Here is a 22,868-nt window from a genome sequence, read left to right as displayed (position 1 = left end):
AGCCTACAGCACCCGGTATGCCCAGGCGGTCTCCCACCCAAGTACTAACCAGGCCCGACCCTGCTTAGCTTCCGAGATCAGATGAGATAGGGCGCGTTCAGGGCGCTATCGCCTTAGACAGAGGCTGCTGCCACCGGGCGCCCTAAGAGCCCTGCGCTGCACCTCCGTTTCGCTCTGACCTGCCGGTCAGCCATTCCGTCTACAAGTGATTTTACTCTCTCCCCTTTCTCTCCCTGCTTTCTGAGAGTCTCTCTCCTTCCATACTTGATGGTGTAATGAATGGATGCCTTAGGTCATTTTCCCTCAACATTTTTTTCTCTTTATTTGTACATTGATTTCTATGAATTCATCTTCAAGTTTATGGATTATTTCTGCTAGCATCTCAAATGTGCTGTTGAACCTATCAATTTTTCATTTCAATTATTTTAGTTCTCAAATCCAGAATTTATGTTAGTTTCCTTTAAAAAAAATAATTTGTAGCTCTTCATTGAGTCTCTCTGTTTGTTGACTTCGTATCATACTGTCATCTAATTCTTCAAACATGGTTCCATTATTTCATTTTGTAGTTATCATTATTTTGATATTTTATCTTTTGACCTTCATACTGAATTTATAAGTGATATACTTATATGAGTTATCAGTGGTATGTTATACAAATGCTTTACTCACCACCATTACAACATTAGAGTTTTCTGAGTTTAACTGTATACTTACCTGTCCCAGCAGGTTGATAAAGAGTCCAAGCCTAAAGCCCCTTTAAGGAGGAGGCAAGCTTGCTTTCTTTTTCACATTCTTTTGCCTAAGACAAGTAGGCATTGCAGGGAGCAGTATCTCAGGTTCAAGGACATTCCTCTTTTTGAGCTTTGGATGTATGTTATAGGAAAGGGTCTGGGCAAAACGCTGACATCCTTGAGATGTTTTTTGTCTATTCTCAGAGGCTAGTTGAGAAGTATATATGGCCCCACTTAAATTAGTGAGCCCCTTCTGATGTCTGTGTCAGAAGCTTTTTCTGTCACCTTCACTTTAAATAAAATATACACAAAGCTCTGAGTGACTGAGACTGTCTTTGGCCCCAGAGTAATATCTTCTTCTTAGACACCATGAATCCAGTGGCATCGGTCACCATTGACTGCTAGGTTATCATCTTGGGGGCTTGTCCAAGATCTTCAAGACAAGGTAAGAACACTCAGAGTTGAGATTCTTTTGCTCTTTTACTGTGGTCTCTACTTTACTACGGAGAAGGCAACGGCACCCCACTCCAGTACTCTTGCCTGGAAAATCCCATGGGCGGAGGAGCCTGGTAGGCTGCAGTGCATGGGGTCGCTAAGAGTTGGACACGACTGAGTGACTTCACTTTCCCTTTTCACTTTCCTGCATTGGAGAAGGAAAGGGCAATCCACTACAGTACTCTTGCTTGGAGAACCCCAGGGGCGGGGGAGCCTGGTGGGCTGCCAACTCTGGGGTCTCACAGAGTCAGACACGACTGAAGCAACTTAGCAGCAGCAGCAGCAGCAGCTACTTTACTAAATCAGAAGCATGCGGACTGAATTTCTTTTCCCCAGTCAGCTTTTCCTGGTCCCTCTGACCATTTCATATCTGCTTGGGGAATTAAAGTTATTAACCTTGTGTGCCGGATTGTAGACTTTCAAGGGACTTGCAATCCATGCTGTTATTGTGCTTTTCTAGCAAGGCCCCCACTCCAAGTTTTACAGGACACTGCAGACAGGAGCACTTTAGGGAGCTAGCTGGAGCTCTAGCTCCAGGGACATCTCTCAGACTAGAAATCACCATCCTGATCCCACAGACACACAGGCAAGTTCTTGTCATGGCTATGCCTCTGGACTATATGGATTGAGGCATTGCTGGTGAGCATGAGATTCCTAAGGACACAAATTGGGACACCCCAGATTTGGGCAGATTGAAAGTGCATTGGGCTTCTTCCCTTAGTAACGCTAGCTCTTAGCAGAGCAGACGAAGCCCTCCAGTGGCTCTTGTCTCAACTCCTTAGGTATTCTTTTTGTACAGTCTGATGGACAAGAATAAAAAGGATGATGTTGGCACTCCATGAATATGAAGGATTAGTTTTTCCTCACAGGCGGGCCCTCCATCGCCTCCTTTGTTATTAAATAGACTCGTGTGGCCACTCTCAGGAGGATGTCTTGGGTTTTATGTTCATCCCTTTATGACTTGCCACTTATACTGTTATGAGGAATGTGCGCAGGTACACAGAAGTTGGGTGCTTCCCCTAGTGGTCTTGGCTCGGCAAGCATCCGGAAAACTACTCTGTTCCACCCCAGGTGGTGCCGGAATAAAAGGGAAATCAAACCAAGGTTTTAATGGTGAGGACCTGGACATCAATCTGGGATGCCATCAGGTCTAACCCTGGTGCATCTCCACCATGCCTGGGTGGTAGAACGAGGGGGGTTGGGAGTAGGACACCTTCACCTGTAAGAGACAGGTTAGCTCTGGCCAGGGAAGGAAGCTTAGGTGGAAAATCAGTCTCCAACCCCGTCTAGAGCAGGGGCAGACACCTCTGGTAGAAAAAAAGCCATGGCACTGGGCACTGCTTTTTTCTCTCTTACAGATGGGGCCTAACAGTCCAGAACCACCCCCCTTGAATAATATCTTGAAAAACTGGGATAATTTTGATCCTCAAGGCCTAAAAATCCCTTATATATGGGGTTTATTTGCTTTAAGAGAAGACCTCACCTGCCCAGAGAGAGAATCCCTGCTGGGACATCTTATCGATCAGTCTACCCCTGTCATCAGAGCCCATCTGAGCACTCTCTGGTTTAAATTTTAGCTATGAAGCTATGACTACATGAAGGATAAATGACATTTTGAACCCTGAATGGCCATGTGTATTCTTTAGACTCCAGAGAAAACTAGGTAAAATGGAATCTTTTTGAAATTGCAAAACTGGTTCTTTTTGCACATGTAATTACTAAAAGTTTGACTTGTGAAAATACTCTTTTGGGGAGCTCTGATCCTGCCTGAGAAACAGAAACATGCCTGGGGAAAAACCTGAGTTAACTCTTATCATGTCCTTGAGATACACAGCCCACTCTATCTGGGACTCCAGCCATGAGCTGGAACTCAAGCCAAGAAAATAAAAGGGACAAAGAGACATTTTAAATTTCAGGTGGAAAACTGTGAGGTTTCTGCCTGTCCAGATTTGTGTGTGTCTCGGTGTATGTCTCCATCCTTGGAAAAAATTGCTAAAGGCTAAGTGGTTCAATGAGCTCTAATTAATTGGCCTAAAGAGAAGTAAGTGCTTACAAATCAAACAATTCTAAATTCAAGAAAATTAAAGTAAATGAATTTGAGGCTTGTGTGATCTGGGAAATAATCATTACTGAACTGATACATGATATTGATGTTTGTTTATTGATCTAATTAACAGAGGCATTGTGAAGATACTTTTATAAATGATATAACTTTGGGTGATTTATCCTTACCAATCTACAGAATGATGATGTAAAGTACAAGTCATGGTTTCTGAAGAAAAGTAAGATGTGTGTTTTTAATAAAAAGTAATAAGGAATGGAATTCCATTCTATTAAGGAAAAGCAAAGTAAGTCTAAACGTACAGGTGGCTGTCCTCTAAATGGACAAATGAAGTGATGAATACAGAAAGTGTAAACAGGTGTGTTGCAAGTGAAAGAAGAGTTTTGTGCATGCTACAAGTTTGTTAAGACATTAAACTGCCTTTGAAGTCTTATTGTTACTATGACTAAGTGAATAACTATTGTTTCACAGTGAATATAAGCTGTTACCAAACTGGAATTTGGTTTTCTCTCACTGATTAAAAGAACAAAGTTTTCTTGGAATGTGGCTTTTGAGAACAGACTACAGCACATATGAACAAAGCTCATTCTGCTTCTACAAAAGTTAACACGTCTTCAGGGAATTTAAAATGGATTAAAAATGGCCATAAACCAAAGAGTTGGGGCTATGAGAGGTCCAAGATGGCCACTTGGCTTTTCCTGGCTCCCTGACAAACCTCATTTTTATTTGATAATGCCTTTCCTGGCTTCAGGATTAATATCTCAGAATAAAAAAAAAAAAATGGTTAAAAGGTGCTTTCCACAATCTCCAGTGATCAGGGCACCCACTTTGCTGGATAGGTCATACAGACGTTCACAAAAACTTCATGAGTCTCTTCGAGACTATTGCTTTCACTGATGTCCTTGGTCATTGGGCAAGGACAGCAGAACAAAGGGATCAATTGCATGGGATGGAGTAGACTGCTAAATATGACCACAATTTTCACGACTTTTTGTCTGACATATTGTTAACTTTTACTCTGTGTTTTCAGATATAAAGAAGCACTTCTCCTCGAGTTACTGATCGTTTAAAACAATCTAGTGATTTACTCCTATGGGTAAAATTATACCTTTTTTCTCTCTGCCTCATTCCTCCAGAAACTGGAGACACTTGGGTTCTGAACAGCCTTATCAGGTAAATAAAAAGACTGTCTCCCGACATATACAGAAATCTCAACGTATACTGGGGAGCTCTAAAAGAAAAATCCACCTAACTGATGTCAGGCCTATGGCAACTATTATGTTTCACTGAATATTAAGTTCCAGGTTTTTAATTAAGGTCTGTATTTACTAAGACTCACTCCTTAGATAGTTCCTTGTGGTTATGTTACATTGCTAAGAGGTTTAACTAAGTTGTTAAAAAGGACATTCTGAGTTTGTTTCTAAAGCTTATCTCAATAACCAGTCTTTGAATAAAGATCAGATGCTCAGGATCTACAAGCAGGATATCAACAGCAAGCTATAGTCATTTAGCAAACTAAGTCAGATGACATGGAGATGTCACTGGGCTACACCTAATAGAAGTTCTTGACTTAACTTCCTATGATTCTACTATTACTGCTATTGTTTTCGATATTGCCTGTTTCAAGAAGTGTTGTTCCTTACATTATCAAGTGTGTGACTGAGCCACTAAGTGAGTCACTGTATGACTTAGCTGTAAAAAGAAGAGAAGTGAAAAGCAAAGGAGATAAGGAAAGATATAAGCATCTGAATGCAGAGTTCCAAAGAACAGCAAGGAGAGATAAGCAAGCCTTCCTCAGCGATCAATGCAAAGAAATAGAGGAAAACAACAGGATGGGAAAGACTAGAGATCTCTTCAAGAAAATTAGAGATACCAAGGGGACATTTCATGCAAAGATTGGCTCGATAAAGGACAGAAATGGTATGGACCTAACAGAAGCAGCAGATATTAAGAAGAGGTGGCAAGAATACATAGAACTGTACAGAAAAGATCTTCACGACCCAGATAATCACGACGGTGTGATCACTGACCTCGAGCCAGACATCCTGGAATGTGAAGTCAAGTGGGCCTTAGAAAGCATCACTATGAACAAAGCTAGTGAGGTGATGGAACTCCAGAGGAGCTATTTCAACTCCTGAAAGATGATGCTGTGAAAGTGCTGCACTGAATATGCCAGCAAATTTGGAAAACTCAGCAGTGGCCACAGGACTGGAAAAGGTCAGTTTTCATTCCAATCCCAAAGAAAGCAATGCCAAAGAATGCTCAAACTACCGCACAATTGCACTCATCTCACATGCTAGTAAAGTAATGCTCAAAATTCTCCAAGCCAGGCTTCAGCAATACACGAACCGTGAACTTCCAGATGTTCAAGCTGGTTTTAGAAAAGGCAGAGGAACCAGAGATCAAATTGCCAACATCTGCTGGATCATGGAAAAAGCAAGAGAGTTCCAGAAAAACATCTATTTCTGCTTTATTGACTATGCCAAAGCCTTTGACTGCATGGATCACAATAAACTGTATAAAATTCTGAAAGAGATGGGAATACCAGAACCCCTGACCTGCCTCTTGAGAAATCTGTATGCAGGTCAGGAAGCAACAGTTAGAACTGGACATGGAAAAACAAACTGGTTCCAAATAGGAAAAGGAGTACATAAAGGCTGTATATTGTCACCGTGCTTATTTAATTTCTATGCAGAGTACATCATGAGAAATGCTGGACTGGAAGAAACACAAGCTGGAATCAAGATTGCCAGGATAATATCAGTAACCTCAGATATGCAGATGACACCACCCTTATGGCAGAAAGTGAAGAGGAACTAAAAAGCCTCTTGATGAAAGTGAAAGTGGAGAGTGAAAAAGTTGGCTTAAAGCTCGACATGCAGAAAACGAAGATCACAGCATCTGCACCCATCACTTCATGGGAAATAGATGGGGAAATAGTGGAAACAGTATCAGACTTTATTTTGGGGGGCTCCAAAATCACTGCAGATGGTGACTGCAGCCATGAAATTAAAAGACGCTTACTCTTTGGAAGAAAAGTTATGAACAACCTATATAGCATATTCAAAAGCAGAGACATTACTTTGCCAACAAAGGTCCGTCTAGTCAAGGCTATGGTTTTTCCTGTAGTCATGTTTGGATGTGAGAGTTGGACCATGAAGAAGGCTGAGCACCGAAGAATTGATGCTTTTGAACTGTGGTGTTGGAGAAGACTCCTGAGAGTCCCTTGGACTGCAAGGAGATCCAACCAGTCCATTCTGAAGGAGATCAGCCCTGGGATTTCTTTGGAAGGAATGATGCTAAAGCTGAAACTCCAGTACTTTGGCCACCTCATGCAAAGAGTTGACTCTTTGGAAAAGACTCCGATGCTGGGAGGGATTGGGGGCAAGAGGAGAAGGGGACGACAGAGGATGAGATGGCTGGATGGCATCACTGACTCGATGGACATGAGTCTAAGTGAAGTCCAGGAGTTGGTGATGGACAGGAGGCCTGGCGTGCTGCGATTCATGGGGTCACGAAGAGTCGGACAGGACTGAGCGACTGAACTGAACTGAACCGACATAACATAAGAAATCCCCATGCAATAGGAATTAAAATCAGTATATGAGTTTTCTCATACAGTGTGATTTACTAGCGAAAAGCAACCACCACCCCACAACCTGAACTGCTCATGAATCCAGACTGAATGAGGCAGGCAGAATAATGTCTTATTTTAAGCCTCATTCCGAGAGAGAGAGATTTGTATGAATGATGTCTCTGTGAAATGAAGCAATATATTCTGGCCTCTTTATTTCCTAGTACTTGTACTTGTTAACAAGAGAGATAAGAATGGCATATATTGTAAGCATCTTTTTTAAAAATTCCTCACCCAAAATATCTGGTATTAAACTTTGTAGTTCGTGGCTGAAGGTCATGGATTATGGTTTATGCTTAATTTACACATGAAGGCAGAACTGAGGTCTCTATGGAAGGCTATTAAACACTATAAGCAAACACAGAGATGGGGATATTGAAAAATATCAGTTATTACCAGATATTCGCAACTATCTGGGAAGATGAATGGATGATCTTTATGAAAATGTAACTCCAAACAACTGATCCACTTGAGGAGATAATTCAATTGGGAAAATAAGTAAGATTTGGTTAATTTACATTATTTACTACGTATTCATTCAGTTACTTTGATAACTTTTGCCTCCTTAAGATTATTATTTACAATTCTGAAACACCATTCTTTTTGACATTTAAATATGAAGCAAAATATGAAAATAATATTTGCAAAGTATCTTGCAAGTACAAAAATAAGACACATACATATTCAGTTCAGTTCAGTCCCTCAGTCATGTCTGACTCTTTGAGACCCCGTGTACTGCAGCAAACCAGGCCTCCCTGTCCATCACCAACTCCCGGAGTCCACCCAAACCCATGTCCATTGAGTCAGTGATGCCATCCAGCTATCTCATCCTCTGTTGTCCCCTTCTCCTCCTCCCCTCAACCTTTCCAAGCATCAGGGTCTTTTCAAATGCGTCAGCTCTTCTCATCAGGTGGCCAAAGTGTTGGAGTTTTAGCTTCAACATCAGTCCTTCCAATGAACACCCAGGATTGATCTCCTTTGGGATGGACTGGTTGGATCTCCTTGTAGTCCAAGGGACATTCAAGAGTCTTCTCCAACACCACAGTTCAAATGCATCAATTCTTTGGCCCTCAGCTTTCTTTAGAGTCCAACTCTCACATCCATACATGACTGCTGGAAAAACTATAGCTTTGACTAGACAGATCTTTGTTGCTAGTAAAGTAATGCTCAAAATTCTCCAAGCCAGGCTTCAGCAATACGTGCACCATGAACTTCCAGATGTTCAAGCTGGTTTTAGAAAAGGCAGAGGAACCAGAAATCAAATTGCCAACATCTGCTGGATCATCGAAAAAGCAAGAGAGTTCCAGAAAAACTTCTATTTCTGCTTTCTTGACTATGCCATAGCCTTTGACTGTGTGGATCACAATAAACTGTGGAAAATTCTGAAGGAGACACACACATAATATAGCCAAATATTAATATGGCCTATCTTTGTGTGGAGAACAGTTAACAACATTTTTATGACATATTAATAATACGATTCTTTAAAATTCATAATCTTTTCTATTAATTCTAAAAAATATTACATTATTTGAGAGAGAAACTTTAGAAAATATCCTATTACCTAAAATAAATCTATAGTATTAAATATAGTTTAACTCATTATATAGAATACAAATCTATACTATCAATAGTTACATTTTATATCCAAAACTATGCACATTTTCATAAGAAAATGCAGCAATCTTAAAAATGTATTTCAAACAAAATGTATACTTTGCACTAGAAAATCATGAAAATCCTATAGGTATGGATGTATACACATTAGACTTCCCTGGTAGCTCAACTGGTAAAGAATCCATCTGCAATGCAGGAGACCTCTGGTTGATTCCTGGGTCAGGAAAATCCCCTGGAGAAGAGATAGGCTACCCACTCCAGTATACTTGGGCTTCCCTGATGGCTCAGTTGTAAAGAGTCTGCCTGCAGTATGGGAGACCTGGGTTCAGTCCCTGGCTTGGGAAGATCTCCTGGAGGAAAACATGGCAACCCACTCTGATATTTGTGCCTGGAGAATCCCAATGGACAGAGAAGCCTGGTGGGCTACAGTCCATGTGGCCACAGAGTCAGAAACACCTAAGCACAGCAGCAGAATATATATATATATTCCCATCACTGAGTCTGATCTATATTTTGTCAAATATTATTTTAGGATTATTCTACACTTGAAATTAGAAACGAAGTGAAAGTCTTTTACTTTGAAATAAATCATCTATTTTGAGGAACTAAAGGATTTATATTTTCTTCTTTTTTGTAGCAAAGTCAGTTGTAGTTTATTTATTCCTTGATCATGTATACTTAATGTGAAACCCAGTTAAAATAGCAAGGGTTTGTGTGTGTATATATATATATACACACACACACATATATTTTCCCCAATACTTACAATGTTACTTCACAAACAGATCACACAGTGACTTGCTTTTCAGACTGTAAGACTTGCCATGTAGACTATAAGGCTGGACTTTACACTATGTTGTATTTAGATCTATATATTCTTTTCACTTAAGTAAAATAATCGCAGTTCACAAATACACACAAAAAGATCTCTAGGTACTTGATTAAAAGAAATCTAGAGTTGTAGGATACGAGGCTAGGTATATAGTTCTGAAAGGAGTTTGCAGTATGTGATTGTTCTTATTTTCCTATAACTGCCTTTTTGTTTTTGTTTAGTCGCTGAATCATGTCCAGCTGTTTTGCATCCCCATGGGCTGTAGCCCACCAGATTCCTCTCTCCACGGGATTTCCCAGGCAAAAACACTGGAGTGGGTAGCCATTTCCTTCTCCAGAGGATCTTCCTGGCCCAAGGATTGAACCTCTGTCTCCTGCATTAGCAGGTGGATTCTTCAACTGTCTTTTACCTTTTAACATATTATTACCTTTTATACCTTGAGGCCAACTATTTTGAGAGCGAAGTCTCCCCCAGGTTTAGCCTTCAATACAGGCAGGATCACTCTCCCTCCAGATTTTTCAGTGTGTTTTTACTCTGTAAAAAGTTTTCTTTTCTTTTTTTTTTTTTTTAAACAAAGGGGATTATTAGTGAAAAGTGAAATCAAGGAAAACACATTGAGAGGAAAATAAAGAAGGAACCACTGAAGGCAAGCTGTTGTTGGAGGCTTGGCTTTTACACATTCTGACTGATTTTCCCATTAGCAGGAGAGAATCAGCAACAGAGGGAGTGATGAGAAGACAGTCACTGGCGTCAGATGAATGACCTTCAGATCATTAAGTTCCCTTCCCAGAACCTTTTATTGCACCAAACTCTTCTTATGGAATTTTTCATCTCCATGTTTCTAAGTGTGTAGATAAGCGGGTTGAGCATGGGGACAATAATTGTGTAGAAGAGCGTAAACACTTTATCTTCTGGTAATGTTGTGGCAGGTCTAATGTAAACAAAGATGACAGGTGTGAAAAAGAGGATCACGGACTGTGATGTGGGAACTACAGGTGGAAAGTGCTTTATGGTGGCTTTCTGCAGAATATGTGCACACATTATACAGAATCAAAGTGTAGGAGGCCATCAAAACCACAAAGAGCACCAGTCCCATCAAGCCAGAATTGGCAATGACAAAAAAGCCAATTTTGTGAGTATCAGTGCAGGCTAGTTTCAACAAAAGATATGCATCACGGAAATAGTGATCTATTTCACTGGGGCCACAGAAAGGTCAAACAATCGCAAGAAGAAAGAGACCAAGAGAATGAAGAAGTCCCCCTGCACACGACGCTATGAGAATTGACTGACGTTTTTGCCTGTTCATGGTGATGGCGTCGTGGAGAGGTTTGCTGACGGCCACATAGCAGTCACAGGCCATCCCTGTGAGGATGAAGACCTCAATCCCCCCTCAAAGAAGTGGGTGGTGAAAAGCTGTGTCATGCAGTTTTTATAGGAAATGGCCTTTTTCTCCATCAGTAAGTCAGTCATGAGTTTGGGTGTCACAGTGGAGGTGTAGAAGAGGTCTGAGAGTGCAAGGCAGTTAAGGAAGAAGTACATGGGCTGGGTGATTAGCTGACTGCATGTAATAGAAATCACAATGATCAAATTCCCCAACCAAATAGCCAGGTAACAGAATAAGAAAAATAAAAAGCAGAGGATCTGGACTTTCTTGTCCATAGAAAGTTCTAAGAGGATAAATTCAGTAACATTATTTCTATCTTCCATGATCTGATGTTCAAGAAAGTGATCTGAAATGACAAAACCAATGAAACGAATCATTGATGAGAAAATGGAAACCTAATATCTACTTTAAATGGCACCAATGCCTTTTAAAGACAAGTTATTTTGAGACCCACTGAAATCATTTTCATTTAATACGAGTCTTTGACTATCTAGTACTAATATTCTTCTATGAGCTAAGAATACAGAGATAAATTAGACAAAGTTCCAGTTTTTATATAATTTAAATTATTTTGTGAGGAAGCAAGGAATTATATTTGTCAAGAATTTTAAAAAAAGAGATAATCTTAATAGTGTTAAGTAGGGTGACATATAATGTGCCAATTTAGGATGTAAAATAGAGGTAACTATAGAATTTGCTTGATTAAGTGGTTTCTAATGAAATCACAAAATTGGTGTAGGGTGTGTGGGTGGGTTTTGCAGTGCTGGCACAGAGTCAATGTTAAATAAATATCAATTAAATAAAAATCTGGAAAGTGAACAATGTGCTGTAATTTTGAAGGAATAATACAATAAATAATCATCCTTTAGTCAGGTAATTCATGATAAAACTGAAGAACAAATCATTTTTATGAGTGGACTCATAATCCTTTTTGACTTTTAAGTTAGTTAAGTTGCTCAGTATCTGATTCTTTGCGACCCCGTGGACTGTAGACCACCAGGCTCCTTCATCCATGGGATTCTCCGGGCAAGAATACTGGACTGGGTTGCCATTTCCTTCTCCAGGGGATCTTTCTGACTCAGGGATCAAACCCAGGTCTTCTGCACTGCAGGCAGATGCTTCAACCTCTGAGCCACCAGGGAAGCCCTTTTGACTTTTAAGAGGAAATAATTCCTTCATGTGAAATACTCCATGAAACTTTCATATTTCTTAAACAATATTTGAAGCATCTCTAGGTTAATATATTGACAACTATGCTTTTCCTGTTTGTCTATATTTCTCTTGCAAGATTATTTCCTCTTTCAAAATAAATTAACATTCAGAAGTTATTTGAGTTCCATCTTATCAGACTGTAATTATAGTTGCCTAGTTTGGAAATGATATACTGAGAAATGGGCTCCACTAATTCCAAATTAGTTCCCCTAAACACAATGCAATAAACAAGATGGAGCACTTCTTCCCGTAATTTCTTAGAGAATTCACCCACACAGTCTGCATGTGGAGTAGAGTTCCCTTTGGTCCACATCTTCTCTAGCATTTGTTATTGATAGACTTTGCAATGAGGACCATTCGGATTCGAGGAAGTGGTCCCTCCTTGTAATTTGCAGTTGAGTCGCTCCAATCATTAGTGTTATGGAGCAAGATGAACTTTTGGAAATGCAGATGCAATTCTATCACCTCCCTGCCACAACTGCTCTTGGATTTTCCCATCATATTGAATATATGATCACATAACTTCATTGCTTGTTCCCGAAGATTGTCTCTGATGTCTTTTCACTGGAATGCCCTCTGAACTCTGGCTTCCATCCCATAGGGCATTTTTCATTTCTAGAATGTCCTAAGTTTCCCTGGTCACATAGCCTTCCAAGATGCTATTTTCCCTGTGTGAAATTCTTCCTGCATCTCAACCCTGGTTTACATAGGTTCAACCTACGGATCTCAAACCAATTGTTACTCTGAAAAGCCTTTCCTGACACCCAGGTTTTGGTGAGGGAAGAGGTCCCACTATAAGTTTTCAAAGGATCTGGCTGTGATGTATCATTAAATTCCTCTCAGTGAAAGCAGGAACTCTGTGTCTTCTTCTCTCCACATTCTATTTACAGAAATTTATTACACGCCTCCTAGCTCATCGTAGGTGCTCAGTATTTACTTAGTGTGTGAAAGACAGAAAAGATCTTGGAGGCCTCAAGGTGTCACTTGGCTCAGCACTTTTGATCTCCTTGTATATTTGGCAATTGAATTCTTTCCTGGGTTGATGTGTACACTATAATCAAGGCAAAATATAAGGCATTAATACATATCCATAAATATAGGTTCTTGCTTTCAAGGAACTCGTACAGCAGATTTCTACAAGTTAGGGCTTTTCAAATGCTCTAGAAGTATGTGAACGTTCAGTATGATTCATTTTCACTTCAAAGAAAAATCGTTGGACTTCCATAGCAAAGGTGGAGACCTTCCAAAGTTTAGTCCAATACTTATACCTTGACCATTTCAGGCAAGCCTTGTGGTTCCTTCTGGAGGTGTGTGGCACTTGCAGAAATGTGAAAATTTTCCAACGTCCTCAGACTTTGCTGTCATTTGCAATCATCAAGAAAGCTTCCAGGTCTCCCACCACACACAGTCAGTAGCCAACGGAGTGCATTCCAGGAATATGCATTGTTAACCAGCATCACCGTTGATACTGTTGCTGCACACTCAATGCAGTGGGCAGGGCCAGGATTGTCCACTGGGTCTCATGTGGAAAGGAAAGAAGGGCTTCCCCCACCCCCACAGAGCCCAACACCCCCACCCGCTGTTCACAGCCTTGTGACTAGAAACGGTCCCCAAAACAAGAATCAGACAAACCAGAGAAGCCCAGATGATAGTCCTTGAGATGAAGGAACTAAGCAGCTGGTTGAGATGGCACCAAGGGGAAAGGTTGCTCTTTTTGTCTGCCACTCTACTCCTTTCTTCCTGGACGCCTTAGGGGTTCGTCATGGAGATTTGAAATAAAGTGCACAAAAGTCATATGTGTTGAATCAAGATTTTGCATTTAACCATCTCTCAAAAAGGAAGAGAGCTTCACCTGCACATGTTTCTTTCAAAAACGTCAACTGCTTTTCAATTCTGGGGTTTCTCTCTTGCCTTGTTCAAGTAGCCTTAAGAGTAAAAATCAACGAAAACTACATAAAGATTCAAAGATACCAACAAAGGACACCTTCTGTTTCTGAAATCATATTTCCATTTAGTAGAACACGAGCTCTATTCTTTGTATTTGGCCTAGGGAATTAGCAATGTCCTTGTTCAGATGGCAAGGCATCCGCCCGCAGGAGATTGGGGTTTGGTCCCTGGGTCGGGAAGATCCCCCCCCCCCCCCCGCCCCGGAGAAGGAAATGGCAACCCACTCCAGTATTCTCATCTGGGAAATGCCACGGACAGAGGAGCCTGATGGGCCGCAGTCCATGGGTCGTATCAAAGTTGGGCTCAACCCAGCAACTACGAACAGAAGTATTTCCAAAGACCACACTCAAGTGTGTGTGTGTGTGTGTGTGTGTGTGTGTGTGTGTGTGTGTATCTCCTCTCACCATCTTGAAGACTGTCTCGGAATCTTCATGTATTTCTGCCTCTGTATCTCCTGACAGCCGGCCGCCAGCCCGTTCGTCTGGCCCCGGCCTCTGCCAGGTGCTCTGCCTCTGGCTGAGGAGCTTGCGCAGGCCAGCTGTCTCCCTTGGCATGGGTGCGTGCGAGTGTCTGTGTGTCTGTCTGTGTGCCTGCCTGTGGCTCGTCTACTCTCTCAGGAAGGTCGAGTGCTTGGCGGGCGGCGTGGGGGCAAAAGGGGGCCTCGGTAGTGCGAAGGGGCGGGGCTGAGGCGTTCTGGTCGACCGTGCCTCCGTGGCTTCCGGTGGGTTTGGGCACCAGGCAGGTGCCGGGGAAGTTGGGCACTCAAGTTTCCCTGCGCCTAGGCCTGCAGGATGTTCAAAGGTCCCTGGGCCGCGGGGGTTGGGAGGCGGGGGGCCCCGAAGACTGACACCTCCAGGGCCCCGCGGGCCTGAGCAGCGAATGGGATCGGGGGGAGGCCCCGCTCAGCGAGCGCGGCCGGGTCTGGAGTGGCCGGGGGTGGGAGGGCGCCGAGACCTCCGCACCCCTCAGCCCACACCCCAGGCCCCGCGCGCACGCACGCATGCCCTCCCGGTCACTGGGTGGTCCTGGAAGCCCTTCAGGCCCCCGGGCCCGGCCAGACGCTTGCTGGTCTGGTGTTGGCGGTGTTCGGGGGGCGGGCCGGCGTCAGCAGGCTGGAGTCCGGTCGGGGGTCGTGCGGCTCAAATACAGCACGCCCCCCGACGAGAGGTGCGGCCCGTTGGCCCGACCTGCAGGTCGGAGCAAAAGGGAGGCGAAGTGCAAGGCTCTTAGGGCGCCCCGCGCCAACTGCTTCAGTCTCCGGACATATCAGCCTGAAGGCGCCGGATCTTGTCTGCTCTCAGAAGTTAAGCAGGGTCGGGCCTGGTTAGTATCTTGGATGGGAGACCACCTGGGAATCCCGGGTGCTGAAGGCTTTTTGCCTACCAGAAGAGGTCCTTTAGCCCCACCCCCTCCCACCCCCCGCGTCCCAATTCTTGGATCCCCCCCGCAGCCCCAGCCCCTCCCAGGGCGGGGGAAGTGGGTGGCCCGGGCCCCGGCTCCCACTGCAGACCTGGGTTGCCTCCACGCTGCCCGCGAGCCCCTCCGCATTCGCATTCAACTTCCAGGACACCAGACGACAGGCAGTCCCTTCTCCATCTGGGGCTCCTTTGGCTTGCCTCAGGCAATCCCGGGGCTTGCACAGACTCCAGCCACAGCCCCATCCCCCGCCCCACCCCCTGCCTAGCAGGCGATCGCGCGCGCGCGCGCACGCACAGATAGATGTGCCCAAACGGGGCATCTATCTTGTTCACTTATTCTGTGGGTGAATCTATGCCTGGGAGTCGGACTGCTGAACCATAGGCTACTTCCACTTTTAGTTCCTTCGGGAACCTCCATATTCTTGTCCATACCGGCTCCACCAACTCCCATTCCTACTCACCATGGAGGAGAGCTCCCTTTGCTCCACATCTTCTCCAGCATTTGTTATTGACAGACATTGCAGTGAGGCCCAATCGGACTCATGTGAAGTGGTCCCTCCTTGGAGTTTGGAGTTGAGTCTCTCCAGTCATTAGTGATGTGGAGCAAGATGACCTTTTGGAAGTGCAGATGCAATTCTGTCACCTCCCTGCTCCAACGGCTCTTGTACTTTCCCATCATATTGAAGATACGACCACTTCTCTTCAGGCTTGCTCCTCACATTCTTCTCTGATGTCTTTTGCCTGGAATGCCCTCTGCACTCTTTGGCTTCCATCCCATAGGGCATTTTTCATTTCTTGAATGTCCTAAGTTTCCCTGGTCACATAGCCTTCCAAGATGCTATTTTCCCTGCCTGAAATTCTTCCCGCATCTCAACCCTGGTTTACCTAGGTTCACCCTATGGACCTCAATGCAATGGTTCCTCTGAAAAGCCTTCCCTGACACCCAGGTTTTGGTGAAGGAAGAGGCCCCTCTATAATTCTCACAGCATCTGCCTGTGATGTATCATTAGAGTTGTCTCAGTGAAAGCAGGAACTCTGTGTCTTCTTCTCTCCACATTCTATTTCCAGAAACTTATTACTTGCCTCCTAGCTCTTCGTAGGTGCTCAGTATTTACTTAGTGTGTGAAAGATAGAAAAGCTCTGGGAAGCCTCAAGGTGTCACTTTTGATCTCTTTGAACATTTGTCGATTCAATTCTTTCCTTTCCTGGGTTGATGTGTACACTATATTTGAGGCACAATCTATGGCATTAAGACACATCCATAAATATAGGTTCTTGCTTTCAAGGAACTCGTACAGCAGATTTCTACACGGTGGGGATTTTCAAATGCTCTAGAAGAATGTGAACGTTCAGTATGCTCCATTTTCATTTCAAAGAAAGATCGTTTGACTTCCATAGCAAAGGTGGAGACCTTCCAACGTTTAGTCCAATACTTATACGTTGACCATTTCAGGCAAGTCTTGTGGTTCCTTCTGGAGGTGTGTGGCTCTTGCAGAAATGTGAAGGTCTTCCATCGTCCTCAGACTTTGGTGTCATTTGCAATCATCAAGACAGCTTCCAGGTGTAGGTTCCAGACCACCACCACACACAGTCAGTAGCCAACGGAGTGGATTCCAGGAATATGCGTTGTTAACCAGCATCACCCTTGATACTGTTGCTGCACACTCAGTGCAGTGGGCAGGGCCTGGATTATCCACTGGGTCTCATGTGGAATGGAGAGAAGGGTTTCCCACACACACACACACCACCCCCTCTGTTGACAGCCTTGTGACTAGAAACGGTCCCGAAACAAGAATCAGACAAACCAGAGAAGCCCAGATGGTAGTCCTTGAGATGAAGGAACTAAGCAGCTGGTTGAGATGGCTCCAAGGGGAAAGGTTGCTCTTTCTGTCTGCCCCTCTAGTCCTTTCTTCCTGGACGCCTTAGGGGTTCATCATGGAGATTTGAAATAAAGTTCACAAAAGTCTTATGTGTTGAATCAAGATTTTGCATTTAACCATCTCTCAAAAAGGAAGAGAGCTTCGCCTGCACATGTTTCTTTCAAAAATGCCAGTTGCTTTTCAATTCTGGGGTTTCTCTCTTGCCTTGTTCCAGTAGCCTTAATAGTAAAAATCAACAAAAACCACATAAAGATTGACAGATACCAACAAAGGACAGCTTCTGTTTCTGAAATCATCTTTCCATTTAGTAGAACACGAGCTCTATTCTTTGTATTTGGCCTAGGGAATTAGCAATGTCCTGGTTCAGATGCCAAGGCATCCATGTGCAGGAGACTCGGGTTTGATCCCTGGGTCGGGAAGATCCCCCGGAGAAGGAAATGCCAACCCACTCCAGTATTCTCGCCTGGGAAATGCCACGGACAGAGGAGCCTGATGGGCCGCAGTCCATGGGTTGTATCAAAGTTGGGCTCAACCCAGCAACTACGAACAGAAGTATTTCCAAAGACCACACTCAAGTGTGTGTGTGTGTGTGTGTGTGTGTGTGTGTATCTCCTCTCGCCGTCTTGGAGTCTGTCTCGGAATCTTCATGTATTTCTGCCTCTGTATCTCCTGACAGCCGGCCGCCAGCCCGTTCGTCTGGCCCCGGCCTCTGCCAGGTGCTCTGCCTCTGGCTGAGGAGCTTGCGCAGGCCAGCTGTCTCCCTTGGCGTGGGTGCGTGCGAGTGTCTGTGTGTCTGTCTGTGTGCCTGCCTGTGGCTCATCTGCTCTCTCAGGAAGGTCGAGTGCTTGGCGGGCCACGTGGGCGCAAAGGGGGGCCTCAGTAGTGCGAAGGGGCGGGGCTGACGCGCTCCAGTGGACTGTGCCTCCATGGCTCCAGGTGTGTTTCAGCACCAGGCAGGTGCCCGGCAAGATGGGCGCTCAAGATTCATTGCGCCTACTCCCGAAGGAGGTTTAGAGTCCAGCGGGCCGCGGGAGTCAGGTCACGGCAGGTCCCGAAGATCGACACCTCTAGGGCGGCGTGGCCCTGATCAGAGAAATGGATCGGGGGCAGGCCCTGCTCAGCGAACGCAGCCGGGCTTGGAGTGGCTGGGGGTGGGAATGCGCCAAGACCGCCGCACCCCTCAGCCTACCCCCCAGGCCCCACTCGCAAACACGCCCACCCTCCCGGTCACTGGGATGTCCTGGAAGCCCTTCGGGCCCCCGGGCCTGGCCTGGCGATTCCTGGTCTGGTTTTGGCGGTGTTTGGTGGAGGGCTGGCGTCAGCAGGCTGGTGTCCTTTTGCAGGTCGTGCACCTCAAGTACAGCATGCCCCCCAAGGAGAGGTGCGGCCTGTTGGCCTGACCTGCAGATCAGAGTGAAAGGGTGGCGACCAGCAAGGCTCTTAGGGCTCCCCACAGCAACCGCCTCTGTCTGGCTGTCGCAGTTTCCGCAGGGTGGCATGTGTTTTCCTCTTTATAACCTGTGCTTGCTGCTCTTCCAGTTTAACTTAGAAGCAGCCCTTATTTTCTGCATTTCTAGTTGTCACCGTTCACTGGGGCTTTCCATGTGGTGCTTGGGATAAAGATCCTGCCTGCCCATGCATCAGATAACAAGCGATGTGGGTTCGATCCGTGGGTCGAGAAGATGCCCTGGAGGAGGGCGTGGCCACCCACTCCAGTATTCTCGCCTGGAGAATCCCATGGACAGAGGAGCTAGTGGGCTACAGTCCCTGGGGTCGCAGAGTCAGACACGACTGAAGCAGGTTAGCACACACTCAGGTTTTAGTTCAGCCACTCAGGTGTGTACTACTCTTTGCCACTCTGTGGACTGCAGCACTCCAGGCTTTCCTGTCCTTCAGTATCTCCTGGAATTTGCTCCAACTCATGTCCATTGAATCATCATGCCATAGAACCAACTCATTCCGGTGGCATCCACCAGAGAGGTGGCTGGGGTTTGGCAAAGTGCCTGGTCTTGCTGCGTGGGTGTGAACCTGCCCTCACCACTCCCTGACCGTGTGACCATCACCGTGTCCTCCTCTGTAAATTTGGAGGGGGCAACACCTGCTTGGGAAGGGGCACACACAGCATCTGGTATATAATCAATGCACCATCCATCGCAGCATTGTATATATTAATAACAGGGATCACATTTAATAACCTGCTCCTTTTTGTCTCTTGTCACTTAACTGTGCTCCAGATCACATCTGCTTTACTTACCCCCGTAAATCCCACACCCAGCACAAACAAGACTCAACAAATTTGTGGCTGAAGAGGCAGGAACATACCCTGTCTTCAAGGAGATGAAGCCAAGCGAGGTGAGGGCCTAATGATAACCCTGTGTGATGAGGGGACCTCAGGAGGACCTGCATGGCTGTGGGGTGGGGTGGGGGCATGGGCAGATGAGCTCCTGGGATGGGGAGGTGGCAGGAAGGAGGGCGGGCTGTTCCTTGTGGGGTGTCCACAGATTGTACTTCACCCCTCACTGATGAGCACTTAGGCAGTTTCCAAACACATGTCACTGTTAGGAGGAAACAATCATTGCCTAGCTCCTACTCAATTGATTTCGTACAATATGTTTCTAGCATTGGAGTACAATCATCTGCTTTATTCATTCCATGCTCCGTCCATCCACCCATCCAGCCAGCCATCTGTTCATCCAACCATCCACTCACTAATCAATCCATCCATCCACTCATTAACTCATCTGATCATCTCAGACCCATTGAGAAGACAGACGCCTCTTCCACTCCTGCTCCCAGGAGGACCCCCAGCGTGAGTGACTGGAGCCTTGTGGGGACAACAGGGGAGACACAGAAGGGAGATGCCTGCAGGCCCTCCTCCCTCTGAAAGGTGAAGCACCCACCTGGTCCTAATGCCTCCTTGTTGGGGTGTTCAGGCCGGCCTTTTTCCTTCTTGCGAAACAAGCGGCTGATGGAGGACTTGATTGATGCCCTTTTTCTTTGGGGCTTTGTGCAGCGAGTCCTGCCTGCTGGTGCCGCTGCTCGGGTTGTTCCCGGGGCTGTTCTGAGAGCCTGTCGAGCTTTAGGGAGAGAAAAGGACCCTTAACTGGCACCCTCGTACAAACACACACCCCTCCACAAGAGCTACTGATAGAAATGGGCACCCAGCAACACCCGCACCTCAACCTCGCAGCAGACAGTGGAGTCTCCTTCACCAAACACACTCCACACGAGCAATGCAGGCTCCGAGACACAGAGAACCACCCCAGGAAGTTGAGATTCTCTGCCTCGAGCTCTCCCCCGAGGAGGGCTGGACTCCAGGCCAGCTGGTGCAGAGGGCACTCCGACCCTCCATCAGGGTCGCTGCTCAGCAGGTGAAAACGCTCCAGCAGAAGGCAAGCTCCCCTGCTCTGGGCAGTTCCCCCCACCTCCTGCAGGGTGACTGTCCCCGGCCATGGCAGGCGAGCGACGGTCACCGTGCAGGTCTGCTGGCCAAGTGACCACATGTGTCCTCCATCGAGTGCTGCCTGGCTCAGGACGGGAGCTTAGGTGGTGGTCTCAATGAGGACAGTGTCAGTCACAGGAGGGGACAGAGTCTCCTGAGAGGAGACCCCTGAGGAAAAGGGAGGGACCCTCAAGAGCGAACCTGAGAGGCACAGGTCCATCACTGTCAGGAACATGCCCCGGGCCGGGCAGACCTCTACCAAGATCAGGAAGAAAGCTCCCACAGGAGTAAATCTGTAGAGAAGGACGTTTTCTAAAATCACTGAGGTCAATGAGCTCTTCTTCCCCAGCACCTGAAGTTCACCACTAAACCCAGGCACTAAACCCAAGGGTATTCCTTTAAAATCATCCTTGCAACTCCTTCAAGACAAGAGGTGCAGGGCTCCTGAAACTGATGACGGGCACACAGGCCGCTTACTTGTGGGCGTCCCTGAGGTCCTCATGGGTGGCTGTGTGCAGCGCCCCCGTGTGCAGGCGGCCCAGCCGAAGGGACAGCGGTACGGCGGGGGTCGAGGTTTCACATTTGATGGTGGTCTTGTCATCTCCTACCTCTTCCCGTATAGCTGGCATCTGAGGGAGCGAGGTAAGTGTCCAATTGGCTAACAATAGACTGTTTTGAAAATGGCAATCACATAGGCGTTACATTATAACCAGAAACTTATTTGAAAATCTATTAGCTATGCTTTCCCCCAAGTACAAAAAAACCCCCTTGTTCTAGCTTAATGCCATCTTAAAGGACTGTCTTGTTCAAGAGAAGCAGGGCTATGGGGCAGCGAGAGCATCCGATTGAGTGCAGAGACCATGGATGGGAGCCTTCCTGCAGCTGGGCTCTGCCGTCTCTGGAATCCAGTGACCAGATGGCCCTGCCGGGCAGGAAAGCAGAGCGACGCCAGCACCGTGGACCCTGCATGGCATGAACTGCCCTGATGAAAGGACTGTGCTCATTGCCAGATGCTGCTCAGAAGCACCACAGCTAGAGTACGAAACCTCTCAGCAAAGCCGTCCAGACCTTTCTGTTTGAAGGAGAAAAAGACACAGCTTGTGCCACCATCCAAGATCATTTGTAATGATGATGCAGGTTACTGGAACCCATGACAACAAGAGAAACACAGAAAAGGTACCTAACCCCTCCACGAGAACACCATGTGCCTGGATCGTATTTCTCGGTAACATACAGACTCGGGGCTACTCACTGAAGTACTTACACGCAGTTCGAGTGTCATTCGCTCACAGTGGTTTCCGTAAAGCACCCCCTGGTCTTCACTAAGAGATGATCTTGTATCACCCTAGTGGGGTGGGAGGTTCAAAACGGAGGAGATATATGGGTACCTATGGCTGATTCATGTTGAGGTTGGATAGAAAAGAAAATTCTGTAAAGCAATTATCTATCAACTAAAAAATAAACAAATTAAAAAAAAAAAAGAGAGAGATGATCTCTCCTGGACTCCCAGCATTTCTGCTGGTCCTGGGTGTGAGGACAGGAAAGACAGTGGTGGCAACAGAGTGGGGGACAGATTAACCCCTCAGGGTCCAGACAGGTCTCACTGACACATCTGGGTGTGTGGTTAAGCCAGGGGAGGTTTTAGGAGACATGCATGGCATGTATTTTTATAAACAATGAGTGTGTTGTTTTAACCAACTAACCTGTGCCTTTTTAGTGGGATTCTGTAAAGAATACTGATCCCGTGCAGTCCCACGGGAGCTTGGTGACAACAAAGTGACAGTGCAGATTACAGCTGAACTCGTTTAAACGCAGCTGGATGAACTGGGCACCCTCTCCTGAGCTCTAACAAGAACCCTCAGACAACAGAAGGCTACAAAGGCTAGAAATTATCCACATGGAACTGAACAGGGATCGATCTCAAATTCAAGTTAAAATAAGCATTTATAAAAATCAGAAAACAGCAACGAACAGAGCAGGGAAGTGACACACCTGGGTTGACTATGGACTCAGTGGAGACAAACACCTGCCTCAAAGTCAGGGACTGCGGCCAGCCCCTTCGCCTGGGCCTTCTCCTGAGGAAGGCCTCTGGGTCCACAGCCTGGCTGCCCTACCCAGGATGGGAGCCACACCACTGGTGCCCACATGGCCAGAATGGGCAGCACCATGTCCACTTAACAGGAGGGCAAAGCAGGCCACAGAGCAGGCGAGTGG

At 45.8% G+C, this 22,868-nt stretch overlaps 1 protein-coding gene and 2 pseudogenes across 2 annotated transcripts; all 3 read right to left on the bottom strand.

Annotated features, from left to right (window-relative positions):
* On the bottom strand, positions 1-119 carry LOC147349992 (5S ribosomal RNA; annotated as a pseudogene).
* Positions 120-9,298: 9,179 nt separating this feature from the next.
* On the bottom strand, positions 9,299-13,508 carry LOC147349991 (olfactory receptor 4P4-like; annotated as a pseudogene). The gene has a single exon (XR_015150634.1). The product of XR_015150634.1 is annotated as an olfactory receptor 4P4-like (transcript).
* Positions 13,509-15,702: 2,194 nt separating this feature from the next.
* LOC147349990 (liprin-alpha-1-like) lies at positions 15,703-22,548 on the bottom strand. The gene is made up of 2 exons (XM_086365442.1): positions 21,132-22,548; positions 15,703-20,289 (listed from the first exon to the last, which is right to left on the bottom strand). Exons 1-2 carry the CDS (start codon positions 21,281-21,283, stop codon positions 20,142-20,144), a joined length of 300 nt encoding a protein of 99 aa, XP_086221568.1. The 5' UTR covers positions 21,284-22,548; the 3' UTR covers positions 15,703-20,141.
* Between the last annotated feature and the right edge of the window lie 320 nt (positions 22,549-22,868).

This window comes from Bos grunniens, chromosome 21 (genome assembly GCF_055505025.1).
Source record: "Bos grunniens cultivar Pamir isolate PY7600 chromosome 21, Bosgru_T2T1.0, whole genome shotgun sequence".
In the NCBI taxonomy this organism is placed as follows: Eukaryota; Metazoa; Chordata; class Mammalia; order Artiodactyla; family Bovidae; genus Bos; species Bos grunniens.
This window is presented reverse-complemented; position numbering and strand designations above follow the sequence as displayed.

Bases quoted from the DNA above. Each gene is read 5' to 3' on its own strand.
- LOC147349990 (XM_086365442.1), bottom strand. From the start codon at position 21,283: ATGCCAGCTATACGGGAAGAGGTAGGAGATGACAAGACCACCATCAAA. The intron at 20,290-21,131 runs GTAAGCGGCCTG...CTCTCCCTAAAG, and splicing joins GACCTCAGGGACGCCCACAA to CTCGACAGGCTCTCAGAACA.